At 35.5% G+C, this 15,784-nt stretch overlaps 1 protein-coding gene across 4 annotated transcripts in view; it reads right to left on the bottom strand.

Annotated features, from left to right (window-relative positions):
- CEP128 (centrosomal protein 128) overlaps positions 1-15,784 on the bottom strand; it is a 444,997-nt gene that overhangs the window by 378,868 nt on the left and 50,345 nt on the right. For all 4 annotated transcript variants that reach the window (XM_082384674.1, XM_082384675.1, XM_082384676.1 and 1 more), the window contains exon 8: positions 12,487-12,559. In XM_082384674.1, coding sequence (XP_082240800.1) covers positions 12,487-12,559 — 73 coding nt within the window. The remainder of the gene's footprint in view (positions 1-12,486; positions 12,560-15,784) is intronic.

Raw genomic sequence — 15,784 nt, 5'->3', positions numbered from 1 at the left:
TTCTTTTTCATTTTAATTATCTATAAGCGTGACCTGCCTAGGAAGGTTTTGATGTTTATATGCATCAAATAATTGAAAGGGCTTGTCAATCTTGGCTACTATGATCTGCTAAAAATAAACCAGCTGTAAAAGATCAAAAACTAAAGTCAAACTGCAAAGTGTTTAATTGGGACTCTCTAAAATAAACATGAAAGAATTTTCTCTCTGATGCGAGATCTTCCTTGCTAAAAGTTGTGCAAATTCAAACACGCTTCATGAGCATCACTATACAGTCCCCTAAATAAAATATACACTATTTGACTATTTGTGTATATTTCAGGGAGGAGGTACAGTAGATAGAAGAGAAGCAATAAAAACAGCCCTGTTATAAGAAATCTTTTGCCATAAATTCTATAGAGTCAAGAAAGGTCCTGGTCACAAGGGATCTTACTGGGGCAACAGAAATGTTCTAAACTGGATTATGGTGATAGCTGCACAGCCCAGTATTTCACTAAAAATCACTGAATTTTACACTTAAAGCAGATTAATTTTATGGTAAATTACACCTCAAGTCAGGTTGTTTTTTAAAAAGACATTGGTAAACATAAGTTTAATTAGTTAATAAAGGCTGAGCAAAAATATTCCATCAAAAAATTAGCAGTTAACATTTACTAAGACTGGTAAGTCTTGGGTTTCCAACTTCGAGTGCTGAAAAACAATTAAGATGTTTACTATGATATTCACAGTGCTTTACTAAAACATCAAAATACCCTTCAGCATCAAGCTTCTAATTTATCCTAACAATCAACCCTAATATCCCAACAATTTACTACTGCGTCTGAAATAAAGCCAGTACCTGCTGTTATAGAAAACAATATTATAAATAAATACTAAAAAATTAAAAGTTGTTAATTCATTCCATTTTTACAAAATGGAAATATTTTTATCATTCACTCAATATAAAAAGTAATTAGGGGCTTCCCTGGTGGCGCGGTGGTTGAGAGTCTGCCTGCCAATGCAGGGGACGCGGGTTCGAGCCCTGGTCTGGGAGGATCCCACATGCCGCGGAGCAGCTGGGCCCGTGAGCCACAACTGCTGAGCCTGCGTGTCTGGAGCCTGTGCTCCGCAACAAGAGAGGCCGCGACAGTGAGAGGCCCGCGCACCGCGATGAAGAGTGGCCCCCGCTTGCCACAACTGGAGAAAGCCCTCGCACAGAAATGAAGACCCAACACAGCCATAAATAAATAAATAAATAAATAGATAAAAATTTTTAAAAAAATTTAAAAAAAAAAGTAATTAATAGCAACACTTATCAAAAAAAAATAACAGGGAACCACCACCACGTTAGATGGCTATTAACAAAAAACAGAAAACAAGTGCTGGGGAGGCTGCAGGGGAACTGAAACCCTGGCGCACTGGCGGTGGTTTGTAAAAGTGGGCGGCCGCTATGGAGAAGAGTGCGGTAGTTCCTTAAAAAATAAAAACAAAGGTATCATATGATCCAGCAATTCCACTTCTAGGCATATGCCTAAAAGAACTGAAATCAGGGTCTCAAAGAGATATATGCGCACACCCGTGTTCAAAGCAGCAGCATCCACAATAGCCAAAATGCGGAAGCAACTCAAGTGTCCACTGGCAGATAAATGGATAAACCAAATGTGGTTTATACATAACAATGGAATATTATCCAGCCTTAAAAAGGAAGACATCCTTACACGTGCTACAACATGAATGAATCTTGAAGGCCTTATGCTAAGTGAGATAAGCCAATCACAAAAAGACAAATACTGTATCATTCCACTTATATCAGGTATGTAGAATAGTCATATCCATAGAAACAGAAAATAGAATGGTAGTTGCCAGGGGCTGTGGGAAGGGGGAATAGGTAGTTGTTTAATGGGTGTAGTTTCAGTTTTGTAAGATGAAAAGAGTTCTGTATTTGGTTGCACAACCACGTGAAGGTACATAACACTACTAAACTGAACGCTTAAAAATGGATAAGATGGTAAATTTTAGGTTATATGTATTTCACAACAATTAAAAATAAACAAACAAATATTATAGAATAAAAAATTTTTTTAATCTGCTAATACCACCTAGCACGAAAAAAATAATGCTAAGTACTTTGTTGTATACTTCCAGAAATTTTTCTATGCATATGTGTATGACTAGTCAAACACATATCCATTTCATTTAAATTTTTAAACAAAAATTGGGTGTTATACATAGTATTTTACAGATTTTTTTCAGTTTATATATATATATTTTTCCCCCCACAGATCACAGACAGCTTTCCATGACAACAAATCTACGTCCTCATTTTTAGCAAAGGCATAGTTCTCTGTAATTGATTAAAATAATTCCCTGTTGATAATGGGATAACAATTAATATTTATTTTTAAATATTAACATCTCAGTGATGAGAGGTTACTTCCATGATTCGGTTATAAAAATTCTAACTTTCAATCCTGCTAGCATGTTCTCTCTTGCCTTCTCACTTGCTTGCTCTAATGAAGCAAGCTGCCATGTTGTGAGATGCTCTGTGGAGAAACCACGTGTCAAAGAAACAAAAGAGGCCTCTGACCAACAGGTCATGATGCTTGATGCTTCAGTCCATTAACCTACAAGGAACTGAATGAGCGAGGAAGCAGATCCATTCTAGTCAAGGCTTGAGATGACTGCAGCCTGTGAGAGACCCAGAGCCACACAACCCAGCTAAGCCATGCCTGCATTCCTAACCCACAGAAACTGTGAAATAATAAAAGTTTTAAGCCACTGGGTTTGGGGAGATTTGTTATGCAGCCATAGATGACTAATGCAATTTTAAATTGGTTTTCAAATAAATCCTCACCCAAGAAATAAAGAGTCTGATGAAGAAAAAAATATATATATTCTCCACTCCATCCATAAAATTTCTATCCATTTCATAGAATTTTGTTCTCCATTTCAAACTATTACAACCCCCCATTTCTTCCATGGTAAAGGAATTTTAACTAGACAGGTGCCTGCAAAATATAATCAATACAAAAAAAATATATATATATATATAATCAATACATTTTCTGGCCTCTCCAGCTGCTAGCTGGCCATGTGACTTAAATTTTGGTAAATGGGATACATGCATAAGTGTTGTGACAACTTCAAGAAATTATCCATAAAGGATAGCGCATAGGCGCCTTTTGCTCTCATACCCATTCCTTCCTCTGTCTTGCTGCCTAGCACACAGATGCTGCCATCCTCGACCATAAATTTGAGACCATAACAGCAGGAAAAACAAGAAGAGCATGACAGGAAGAGCCAGAATCTATTACATACTGTAGATCAGTACACACCACGTGGAACCCTGAACTCCCTACTTAAGACTTTCCCACAAGAGAGAAATAACGTAGTCTTTTCTTCCCAATCACTATTATTTGGGGTTTTCAGTTATTTATGGCTGAAACTGATCTTAACTGACAAAGAGAAGCACTTAGTGGAAGGCAAAATGCTAAGCAAATACAACTACTGCCTCACACAACCATCGGAACATGGGAAAATAGTCATATCCTGCTCTGTTTTAGTCAAGCCTGAAGAAAACTATAAGTAATAAAATGAATAGGCACTATAGCTAGTCCGTATTGAGAAAAAATAAAACAGATACACAAACTAGCATGATTGAAAATGAATAAACACAAAGTATTTTATGAATTTCAACAGTGGTAGAATTATAATCTGGTGGCCTATAAGGCCACCAAAGTATCTTTAACGACCCAATCATCCAGACAGATCAATATGCTCAAAATACTTTCCTTTTTCTACTGCTAATACACTGATTCACCCAACTCCAACTAAGTCAGCAACAGCCAAGGACCTAAAACACTCATTTCTATAACTCCAGTTTTCTCTCTATCTACTCTTTCTCATCTATGTCTACATTACATTCTGTATCAGTTAGGGTACAGTCCAGGCTCTCTCAAAAAGATCAAACATACATCAGCTCAAATAAGATTGGTATTACATGTGTGCTCTCTCATCTTACAGCCCAGAAGAAAGCAGGACAAGCTGGCAGGCCACTCTGCTCCCTAAGGTCGTTCAGAGGTCCGGGTTCCTTCCATCTCTTGTTCCACTGCCCCTAGGGAGTTATCCTCACCTGCCTGGTTTAAGCTGGGTTGGTGCTACATCCTCATTTCAACCCACATTAAGAGAAAGAAAGTCCCAGACAAGTGGCTTTGTTTTCAAGGAGACACCCCAGAAGTTGCATGTACCACTTTTACTCACACTTAGTCACATGGTCACGACTTAGCCACACAGGAAAACTGAGACATGTCATCTCTACCTGAGCAATCACATGCCTAGACAAAACTGCCAGGGGTGTGGAGAGGGCTGATAAGGGGAGGAAGATGCAGATCTGATACTAAAGGGAAGAAGAAACTCAATACAATGGGCCGATGAGAACTAACATAACTTCAACACACACATTGTAATTTTAAGGTAAGCCACCTTTCATCCTTTTTTGGAAAAGAGTAAGATAAATGCTAATTCTCAGATGAAAGTATTAAAAGAAGACATTTAAAATACTAATTATAAAATTGAGCAGTATGTAACAAATTACAAATGCACATAGACTTTAATCTTGTAAATCCACTTCTAGAAATTTATTCTACCAATTTACTTTCCCATGTGAAAAATGGTACATGTACAAAATCAATAATTGCAGTACTGTGTATAAAAGAAAAGATTTAAACCACAGAAATGTCCATCAATATAAGACTGGTTAAATAAATTTTGGGACATTCATTCAATAGAATGCTTTAAATATTAAAAGAAAGGAATTAGGAAGCTCATGAGAGGCTAATATGGAACAATCTCAAATCTCAAAAATATATTAAGTGAAAAAGGCAATATACAGAACAGTGTGTTTATTAGGCTAACTGCTAACAATTAAATAACAAAAAAGGGAGAGCAGGAGAGGCCTCTCTCAGGGTAGTGACATTCAACAGGAGCCTTGAATGACAAAAGGGAGCTAGCCGTGCAAAAAATTGGGGGAATAAAAGTGAAGCCAGTGCAAAGACCATAAGGTAGGAATGAGTTTGGCAAATTCAAGGAACATAGAAAAAGCCAGATAATGCAGGCAGTATAAGCTATGCTAAGGAATTTGAAAAAGAAAAAGCTCAGATAGGATTTTAAAAAGCATGGGAGTAATTCACTATGATGACAATTTTTAAAAATCACATGGGGGAATTCCCTGGCAGTCCAGTGGTTAGGACTCTGCACTCTCACTGCTGAGGGCCCAGGTTCAATCCCTGGTCAGGGAACTAAAATCCCACAGGCTGTGTGGCGTGGCCAAAACATAAAAAATAAAATGAAAAATAATAAAATAAAATAAAAAATAAAAATCACTTGGTAACTGTCAGCACAGATATGGGCAATTGTAGGAGGTAAGAGACCAAGTTCAATGCAGTCTACTGCAGTGAACTCAATAAAAGTGACTGAACAGAAGTATTAGACAGATACAGATGGAATTCAGCAAGATTTCAGAAATAAAAAGGACAAGATTTGATAATGGATTGGAAGCGTGGTATGTAGAAAAAGATGTGGAGTGAATCCTAGGTGACCACTGGATGGATTGTGGTGCCCTTTCCTGAGACAGGGAAGACCAAAGCAAGAGCAAGTAAAAACAGTTCTAAACAGAATGGCATGGACTTTGTACCTAAGGACACAGCATATACTTGTAACTTTTGAATGATAAGATAATTCCCAATAATAAAAATTATTTTAAGGACTGCATTTATTATTGCCTCCTCACATTTACTTTCTATTTGTAAGACCTAAGGGAAAAATATTAACAACATCACCCAATATTAAAAAATGCATTTTTATCAGAGTACATACCAATCAATCAAATTTACTACTAAGATATCAAAAAGTCCTGAATCTCTAAATTTACTTATAAAAATAGCAATATAGGGACTTCCCTGGGGGCGCAGTGGTTGAGAATCCGTCTCCCAATGCAGGGAACACAGGTTCGAGCCCTGGCCCGGAAAGATACCACATGCTGCAGAGCAACTAAGCCCATGCGCTACAGCTCCCGGGCCTGAGCTCTGCAGCCCACAAGCCACAACTACTGAGCCCACGTGCGGCAACTACTGAAGTCGCATGCCTAGAGCCTGTGCTCCGCAACGAGAGAGGCCACCGCAATGAGAGGCCCGCACACCGCGGTGAAGAGTGGCCCCTGCCCACCGCAACCGGAGAGAGCCCGCATGCAGCAACGGAGACCCAACACAGCCAAAAATAAATAAATAAATTTATTAAATAAATAAATTAAATAAATAAATTAAATAAATAAATTAAAATAGCAAAATAACAGAATAAAAATTAGAATACCTTTAAAGTTAGCATTTAATGAAAGGAGGTGAAACAAAAGCAAAAGCATTCTGTTTATAGGATTGTATTCTGGCTTTTCAATATGTTGATTCCTCAGATCTTTAGTAATATCTGCTGGTTTAAAATCCATTCCAGTAAGTATTTGTTACATATCCTGCTGTTGTAATCTATGCAATAGCTATCTGACTAAACATAATGTTGAGAAAGTTTTTAGAGTCGATTAATGATCAACTCTTCCAGAAGTAGCTGGATCCACGTTTACATTTTTAATTTAAATAATGACCCTCCTACAGAAATCAAAATAAAATTGTCTTTTTCTTCCATAAATAATCAAACTTAATATGCACTCATATCACACTCAAGCGGGTAAAGCTTAGACAACTAATAGACTAAAACTTCCCCTGTGGTATGAGGCGCACAAAATATTGTTTATTATCACGATTAAGTGTTAACAGAAAATATTTTCCATAGCATCATGCTATAAATAATATCTCCCTTCCAATGGGCAGTTTGAAAAAAAAAACAAACAAAATTATGATTCCCAAAGGATTAACAAATTAAATCTTGGCGTGTTTGATAGGAATACTTTTTGCCCCTCAAAGAAAAATGTGTTCTATAAACTTTCAAGATGTATTTTAGTTACTGAGAAAATGCATGATAAACAATTGCAATCTCAGAATAATGCACAATAAATATGATTAACAGGAGTTACCAAAAGAAAGTGAAATTGGTGGGAGATAGGAGCAGTCATTCATTTTTCTTTATATATTTGTACAATATTTAAAAGTTTTCCACAGTGAACGTGCATCACTTTGGTAATTTTATTTTAAACTTAAACCTGGAGGGGGGAACACAGCTGCAGCCTCTGAGAAGTTTAATGCTCAAACAACAAAACTGCATCTTCCCTGACAACATGCTATCATGAATTCACAAATACAACACAATATGTCAAACAGTTATAAAATGTAAATGTTGACTTCAGTTGGAATAAGTGAGTCACCAAATCTATATTAACCCTTGAACAGATTGATAGTAAACATCATGTGGCCTTCAGAAGACCTTCTAAAATTCCACAATATTATTTTTAAGTTTTGCATTAGGCAATTGTTTCTTAATCAGAACTACATACACCCATGTGAGGTTTGAGATGCTCTCTGTACAGTTATGAGACAACCCTACTTTGAAAGCAAATTACAGAAAGCACAAAACAAGGTGTAACATCACAGCTTGATGTGAGGAACTAGCAGCTGAACAATTCAACCAAGTGCACAGTTAGGTGTGTATGATCTTCCAGGTTTTGACAATATAAAAAGATGTGCCCTGATGAGCTGGGCCCACTGGACAGTTGAGTAAACAAGCAAGTTGTATAAACCAATTACACCAAAGAACTGAGCACTAGTGAGGTGTTACATCTATGGAATAGCTGTGCAATCATAGCTTTTATCTGATGTGGGATAATTCTTGATGCACAGTAATGATGAGAGAACTCAGGCTTTCTTTGAATTCAGCTGCTAAGATTGAACTCAGTGGTTATATTTTAGACCCACATTAACACACTAGACTATATAGACAGTACTTGCTAATTTTACTTACTATATGAAAGAAATATAAATGAAGTAGCTCAGGTTCTCTTGTAAAAATGGCAAAAGGTGAAACTTAAAAAATGTAATGTGCATTATGCAAATTAGCATTTCAAACTCCCCAAACTCAAACTATCCCACCTATCTAACAATGTCAAAAACCAGCATGACCACTGGATATGTCCACGGCTTAGTCAGATCTATAAGAATCTCAGCAGAACACTGAAGATATCTGAGTTTGGATCAAAGCCCTCGATATAAGCATGCTCACGAGTTGTATACCTATGTAGCAAGTAATAGAAGCCTCATACAAGTGCATTAAGAATCACAAACATAGTAATGGAATCTGATAGATATAAAAAGATTCAGGGAGTTTCACTTCTAAAAATGACAGACTAGATAATTCAGACCAATCCTTCCACTGAAAATAACTTAAATAGCAAGAAATAATACTTTAAATATCTGTTTTAAGGCACTGGAAAGCTAAAGAGATAAAGACATATGAGACCAAGATGCAAGAGAATAAAGAAATCCAAAGAGGTCAGTCTATCCTTTCTCTCTCAAATATCAGCCCATTTCAGAAAAGGCAGCAGAGACACTGAGAAGCTGAATAGTTTTCCAACAGATGCATAGGGTTAAAGAGGAAAAACAAGTTGAGAGCCCTTCCCAGGAAGGGGTTCCCTGGTTAAACTTCTCCATCCCCACATCCCAGCCTGTGGGCTGGAATCCTGAAGGACTATACACTAGCAGTAAGGATGAATCAGAAATAGTTGAAACCTGGCCCTAAAGTTTAACATTGAAATATCTCAACAATAAATGATAAGGTAATTCATGAGTGCTATGGCCCCTAATCTAATCTGTAACCAAAAGGAAACATGTCCTTTCATACATAATAATTATCAAATTATCTATGCAAGTTTACTTTGAAGAGAATGAAATAGTTTCTGTCATCAAAAATAACTAGACAATCAAAAGTAAACAGAAGGCAAAAACAATGTGATCAAAATCCCAGGAAAATAAGAGATAATAGAAACAGACCTACAGAAGATCCAGATGATGGAGTTATGAGACACAGATACACAGATTGAGGATTAGAACTACAAAGTAAAAAGAAAAGAAATAAAAATTCTAGAAACGAAATATGTAATAACTGAAAATAAAAATCAGTGGGTGGTTTTAATAGATTTGATTCAGCTGAAGAAAGGAACTAAATGAAAGTTCAGAAGAAAACATTCCAAATGAAGAATGGAGAAACAAATTTTAAAAATTATAAAAATGAACATAGAGAGGATCTGTCACCAAAAGACCCACTCTAAATAAAATTCTAAATGGAATTCTATCAGGTATATGCAGATTCACTCTAAAGGAAATTTTACAGTATGTTCCTAAGGCATATGTGGAATCTCAGAGATGTACAAAGAATAAAGAACATACAAAGAAATGTAAAACAAAGAAGAATAAATATAAGCGTAAATCTAAATGAACAATTACTATATAAAATAATAATAGTGATGTCTTGTGTGGCTCGATTAAACATAGAATTAAAATACATGATAGTAACAGAAAAGTGGAGAATGAGGTTAATGGAGTTAGTTTCTTAGATCCTTGCACTTGCTAGGAAGAGCTTAAAGTGCTACTTTATACTAGATTTAATAAATCAAGGATGCATGTTCTAATCCCTACATTAGCCATAAAAAGAATAACAAAATAAGGTATAATTAGCAAGATAATAAATATGAAAAATGAAAACTAATAAATCCAAAGGACAGAAGAAAAAATTTTTAAAACAACAGAGGTGGAACCAATAGAAAGCAAATAGTTAAGATGGTAGATTTATACAAACTAAATCAATATTTACATTAAATGTAATAGGGTAGATCCTCCAAATGAAAAACAAGGATAATTATATTTTTTAAATGTTAAATGATACTCTATAATACAGCATAAAAATATCAACTCCAAGGCATAAATCTTATAAACAATGTATTAAATATAAGACCTCTGGATAAAAAACTATAAAAAATTATTGGAGGGATTTCCTATGTTCGTAATTGGAAAACTCAATATGTAAATATTTGTATTCTCTCCAAGTTGACCTACAGAAACAATGTAATCCAATCAAGATCCCAGCAGGTTTTTAAACAATTTCATATTGATTCTAAAATGTATACAGAAATGCAAAGAGTAAAAAACAAACAAGACAAGCTTGAAAAACAAAGTAAAAGGACTTACTCTACCATATTACAACTTATCAGAAAGCAACAGTAATCAAGACAGTGTGATATGAGCACTGGGATAGATGTATTAACTAGATGACTGAACGAAGAGTCCAGTAACAGATGCCCGCACATATGAACATCTGATTTATGACCAAGACAGGACTGTAAAGTAGTGGAGAAAGGGTGGTAAATGAAACTGAATCAATTGGATATCCATATAAAATGTATGACCTCTACTTCACACCAGAAACAAATATCAATTCCAAGTACATACTAGATCTTAATGTGAAAGGTAAAACACTATCCTTCTAGAAGATTATATAAGGGAATATTTTGATGATCTTAAGATAGGGAACAATTTCTCAAATAGGTCAAAAAAGCACTAACCACAAAAGAAAAGATGGAAAATGAACTAAATTAAATTTTAGCAAAAGGTTCCATTAAGAGAGTTTTAAAAATAAGAAGCAGCAGCTGTAGAACAGGAGACAATATTTGCAATACAGATAACTGACAAAGTGCTTGTATACTAAATATATAAAAACCTCCCACAAATCAATAACAAAAAGACAATCAAGCCAGTAAAAAAGTGGGCAAAAGAAGCAAACTGGCATTTCAAAAAAGAAAATAGCCAATAGCTGACAAACATATGAAAAGATGCTCATCATCATTAGTAATCATGAAAATGCCAATAAAACCATGCTGAGATACTGTAAGCACCTAACATAATGGCTACTAATGAAAGACTAATAATACCAAGTCTTTGAAAAGCAACACAATTTCTCATATGCTGCTAGTAAGAGTGTAAATTAGTGAAGCCACTTTGGACACCTGTTTATCAGTATCTACTAAATTGGAAGGCACCTAACAATTGCACTCCATGTTACATACCAACAGAAATGCAAACACGTGCACTAAAACAATAAGATTGGTAACAGTAGATTATGCGTAATAGCCCACAATTTGAAATAATTCAAATACCTATCATAAAATGTTAAAATATATTGCAGTATATCCATACGATGCAATACTAAGGAGCAATAAAAAATGAACAAACTGCAAGTACATGACACATCACCCAGAAATATCACAATCATGATCAGCAAAAGAAGTCAGACACAAAAAAAATGCCCTACATGGTTCCATTTATATAAAAAGTTCAAAACAGGCAAAATTAATCTATAGGTTTAAAAGTCAAAATAGTGGTCAGAAAAGGAGAAATTAGTGATTGGGAGGGGGAATAAGGAGGCTTCTTGTGCACTGGCAATGTTCTATTTCTAGATCTGGGTAGTGGTTTCATGGGTGTTCTCACCTTGTAATAATTCATCAAGCTATATAATAATACATGTACTTTTCTATAAATACATTGTACCTCCAAACTTTTTAAATTAAAAATAAGAGAAAATAAGTTGATTTCATTGAAAATAGAGCATACACATCTCTTAGCATATGCGGCCAATAAATTCAAACTCCAAAATAAATTCAGCACATCTATGTAAGAAACTGTAAACACAGTAACATCTGGAGAAAAATTACAACTGGAGAAAAATTACAACTGTAGAAAAATTATCTGCTTTTATTAGGAAACTCTCAATTTTAATAAAACAAGTTAAGAAAATTCTGCTACTATCCCTTGTCTTACAAAAACAACGTTTTTGTGGTAAATGAATGAATACACATTGCTCCTGAAGTGGTTAAGTTTGCAAGTTTAGTGACAATTTCTAATGATATTTTTCTCCTAAAAAAAGAAAAAAAAAACCTGATGATGCAAAGAAATGGACAATGTATGTACTTCATTTTTTATTTTAATTCCATCAAGAATAGTGATTTGATAAAAAGAAATCACTTAATAATGAGTGTCAACAATCTGAGTTTGAGATAATAAAACTCGAGAATTAGGGGTTTTTTTCAATCAACACCATGTCAAACAAAAAACAGAGAGCGAGGAGCTCTTTGCAGCAATGCTGATTACACGCTTCTGTGAGATGACCTGAAAATACTTAATGGGGAGTGCTACAGAGTCACTACCAAAAAATTCTGTATTTCTCAAATATCATTTAATAAAAACCACAATATCACTGAGTCAATACAATTTAAAATCTCTTTCAAATATTCATAACTCTAAAAATTAATTCTATCTCTAATATACTACCACTATAAATATTTCAAACTTAAATACCTAAAATTAATGAATATCTTATAAGAGGTGCAAGAACATATTTTTAGACAAAATGGCATATACTACCCAAAAAGTTAAAATCTAGTAAACTTCACTGTGATTATGACCAGCTCAATCACTCTACCACCTGTGTATGAAATAAAACTTTCTATAAGTAAAGAGTTCTCACCACTTCTTGTTTTTGGGTTTCATTAAGTTTTTCAGTCAGTTCTTCCAAAGCCCTTTTTGTTTCAGCATCGGACCTAGGCACATAACAAAAAGAGTATTTTTAAGTTGGCTATTTGAGAAAATATACATAATTCGTGAAATTTACAACATCATAATATGTTATTACATAATACTCTGCTGCAGTGGTTCTTAGACGTTAGCAAACCTATGAAACACCTGGAGGACTTGTTACAAACACAGTATCAGTAGATATGCAATGGAGCCCAAGAACGTACATCCCTACAAATTCCTAGGTGAGGGGGCTTCCCTGGTGGCGCAGTGGTTGAGAATCCGCCTGCCAATGCAGGGGACACGGGTTCGAGCCCTGGTCTGGGAAGATCCCACATGCCGCGGAGCAACTAGGCCCGTGAGCCACAACTACTGAGCCTGCGCTTCTGGAGCCTGTGCTCCACAACAAGAGAGGCCACGATAGTGAGAGGCCCGCGCACCGCGATGAAGAGTGGCCCCCGCTTGCTGCAACTAGAGAAAGCCCTCGCACAGAAACGAAGACCCAACACAGCCAAAAATTAATTAATTAATTAATTAATTAAAAAAAAAAATTCCTAGGTGATGCTGATAATGCCAATCTGGGGACTACACTTTGAGAAACAATGCTATACTAGATAACTTTCAATAAACAAACTCGCTGCAATATCTCCCATTTTAAGTTAAGAAGAATGAAAGAGGTAAGGAGGATAAAACTCTTGATCTCACATCCTCTCCAGGAATTCGTAATCAAATTACATCTGAGTGTGCTGTACAAACTCTGTCCTCACTCATTTATCTCCCATTACCTTTTTCCCAGCAAATTAATAACACACATGATAAATAATCAAATCGTACAGGAAAACGTATAAAGAAAAGCAAAGCTCTTTCTCTCTCACACTTATCTGGTTCCAACCCCCGCTGGCAACCATGCTCAACTAATACGTTCTCAATTCTTTTGCTGGCTACCTCCATCATTTTCAACTCTAGATATTTTCAACTGTTTTGAAATATTTAACTCACACTCCTCTCCAATTTCAGATAAATTTATTACTATTTTCAGTTCTTCTATTGGTTACCTGTGTAACTTAATACATTTATACCCATTATGAATTACTCCATCATAGAGAATTAATGCTTTTTGCTTACATTCTATCATGCTCACATTTTAGTCAGCTTCCTAGTTGGATCACTAACTTTCCTGTGCTTTTTTCTTTCTAGAGTTTTCCGTTACCTTTTGGCCTTACACAGGCCTTATTATCACATCATTGATATTTTTCTCCCACTTATTACTGAATCATCTACTAAGAATCTACTCCATTCTTCTTGACTACATTCTTCTCAAAGGACACATACTTCCTGCTCGAATTCAGTGATTACTTTCTGGCCTGCTATATGGCTATCATGCTGGAAATTACTTTCACTGAAGTCTCGGGTTAGTTTTACTATTTCTTATAATCTATATCTTCCTTTTTCTTGGTTGCCATTTTATTTTACTCATATGTCCTTAGTAATTTCCTCAGAAAGAAGTTATCTTAAACGGTAGACTTTCTAAGTCTTTAGACCTCTGAGAAAGTCTTTACTTGTACTTCTTTCTTGGCTTTTGCGGTTCCATGTGCTGCTGGATTTCCCATACCTCACTAGCTCTTTCTTCTCAAGCCAGCTCCTCTTTTTATATGACTTCTAAATATTGGAACTCCTGGGCACTCAGCCCTGTCCTTGATGTTCTCCCTACAGTTTCTCTCTAGATATGATCCATTTCCATAGTTCCAAATACCACTTCTACATGCTTACCACACTTAAATTTATCTCTCTAATGGAGACTTCTCCTTTGAGTTCCAGAGTAAATACCTGGCTGCATATTTTACATTCCCACTTGGATGTCTCACTGGCATCTGAAACCTAACATATCCAAGGCCAAACTCTTAATTTCTATGCCTCACCTACCCCCACCAGTCTTCCATATTTCAGGAAGTGGATTTACCATCTATTCAGTTACTCAAGTCAGAAATCTGAGAGTCATCCTTGGTTTATGCTCTCTTACCCCTCATATCCAATCCATTGCCACATCCTAGCTCTGTGATCTCAAAAAAAACTTGAAACATCCCTGTTCATCTCTCCCTTGCCATAATCCTGGTCAAGCCATCATCTCTCATGCTAATGCGACAGTCTTCTAGTTCGCCCTCCTCTAATCAATTTTTCATATGGCATCCAAAGTAGGTGAGTTCTCAGTTAACTTTATATAATCCTTTCTAAAAGTTTGCTTTCTAAAAGTTTACTCATAATAATAAGTACACTTATTATAAATAATAAGTGTACTCTTATTTATTGTACCTTTTGTAATAAATGTCAAGAAAAAAATTAAAAATTAGTAAGTAAATGAGAATATCAACCTTTCTGAATCATGTAGGAAGTTAAACCTAACAACTTCCTACCCAGAATTTTTATAAACATGAATTAAGAATTGTGGTCTAAGTAAATCAGAATTGGATCCTAAATCTTCCTCATCCACAAAGTTAAGCCACCAGGATTCAAAAGAAAACTGACTCTTATTTTGGCTTTAATAAAATTTCTCTGCCTTACACATGCCCCTAGGTCACACAAACTATGACCAGATGGTACCAGCCCATGGATCAGAAGATTCCCAGTCCACCGCTGCATGTCCAAATGACCATTTAAACTAGTCAACTAAACCATCCCTGCAACTTCCCCTGTATCTTCCTACAGGACAACTACTTCCTGAAACTCATGTTCCTAATGCTTAATTTATACCCTTCCTTCAAATGTGGAAAAGCTACATAATAAAGCCATTCCAAGAACATACTGTATTAGAATTTTAATGCCATTCTGTTGAGTTTATCAACTTGTCAGAAATAAATACCTAAGTATTAAATTAACTAACCCTTGCCAGTTTAAAAGATTAATAACACAGCTCAATAATATAGTTTAAAATTCAGGAATTTAAATGCTTTATTCATATCAGCTATATGTGAAAATGATCTTGAACCACAGTGTACTATAAGTGGTACAGAGCAGACACTCTGGGGCTTTACTGCCTAGATTTGAATTCTGACTCCACCACATCCCTCCTTTGATCTCCAACAAGCTGAATTACTCCATCCCTCTGTGCCCCTGTTTCCACAACCAAAAAAATGGGGAAAATAATAATTACCACTTCATTAGAACTGTTGTAAGAATTAAACCTAATTCTACCTGACATGAAATAAGTGTTCAATAATATTTACTAGTGGTAGTAGTAATAAAGGTAACAGTAA

Source organism: Balaenoptera borealis, assembly GCF_965194805.1.
Source record: "Balaenoptera borealis genome assembly, chromosome: 3".
NCBI classification, from domain to species: domain Eukaryota; kingdom Metazoa; phylum Chordata; class Mammalia; order Artiodactyla; family Balaenopteridae; genus Balaenoptera; species Balaenoptera borealis.
Note: the sequence above shows the minus strand (reverse complement) of the source record. Positions and strands in the feature narration are given on the sequence as shown.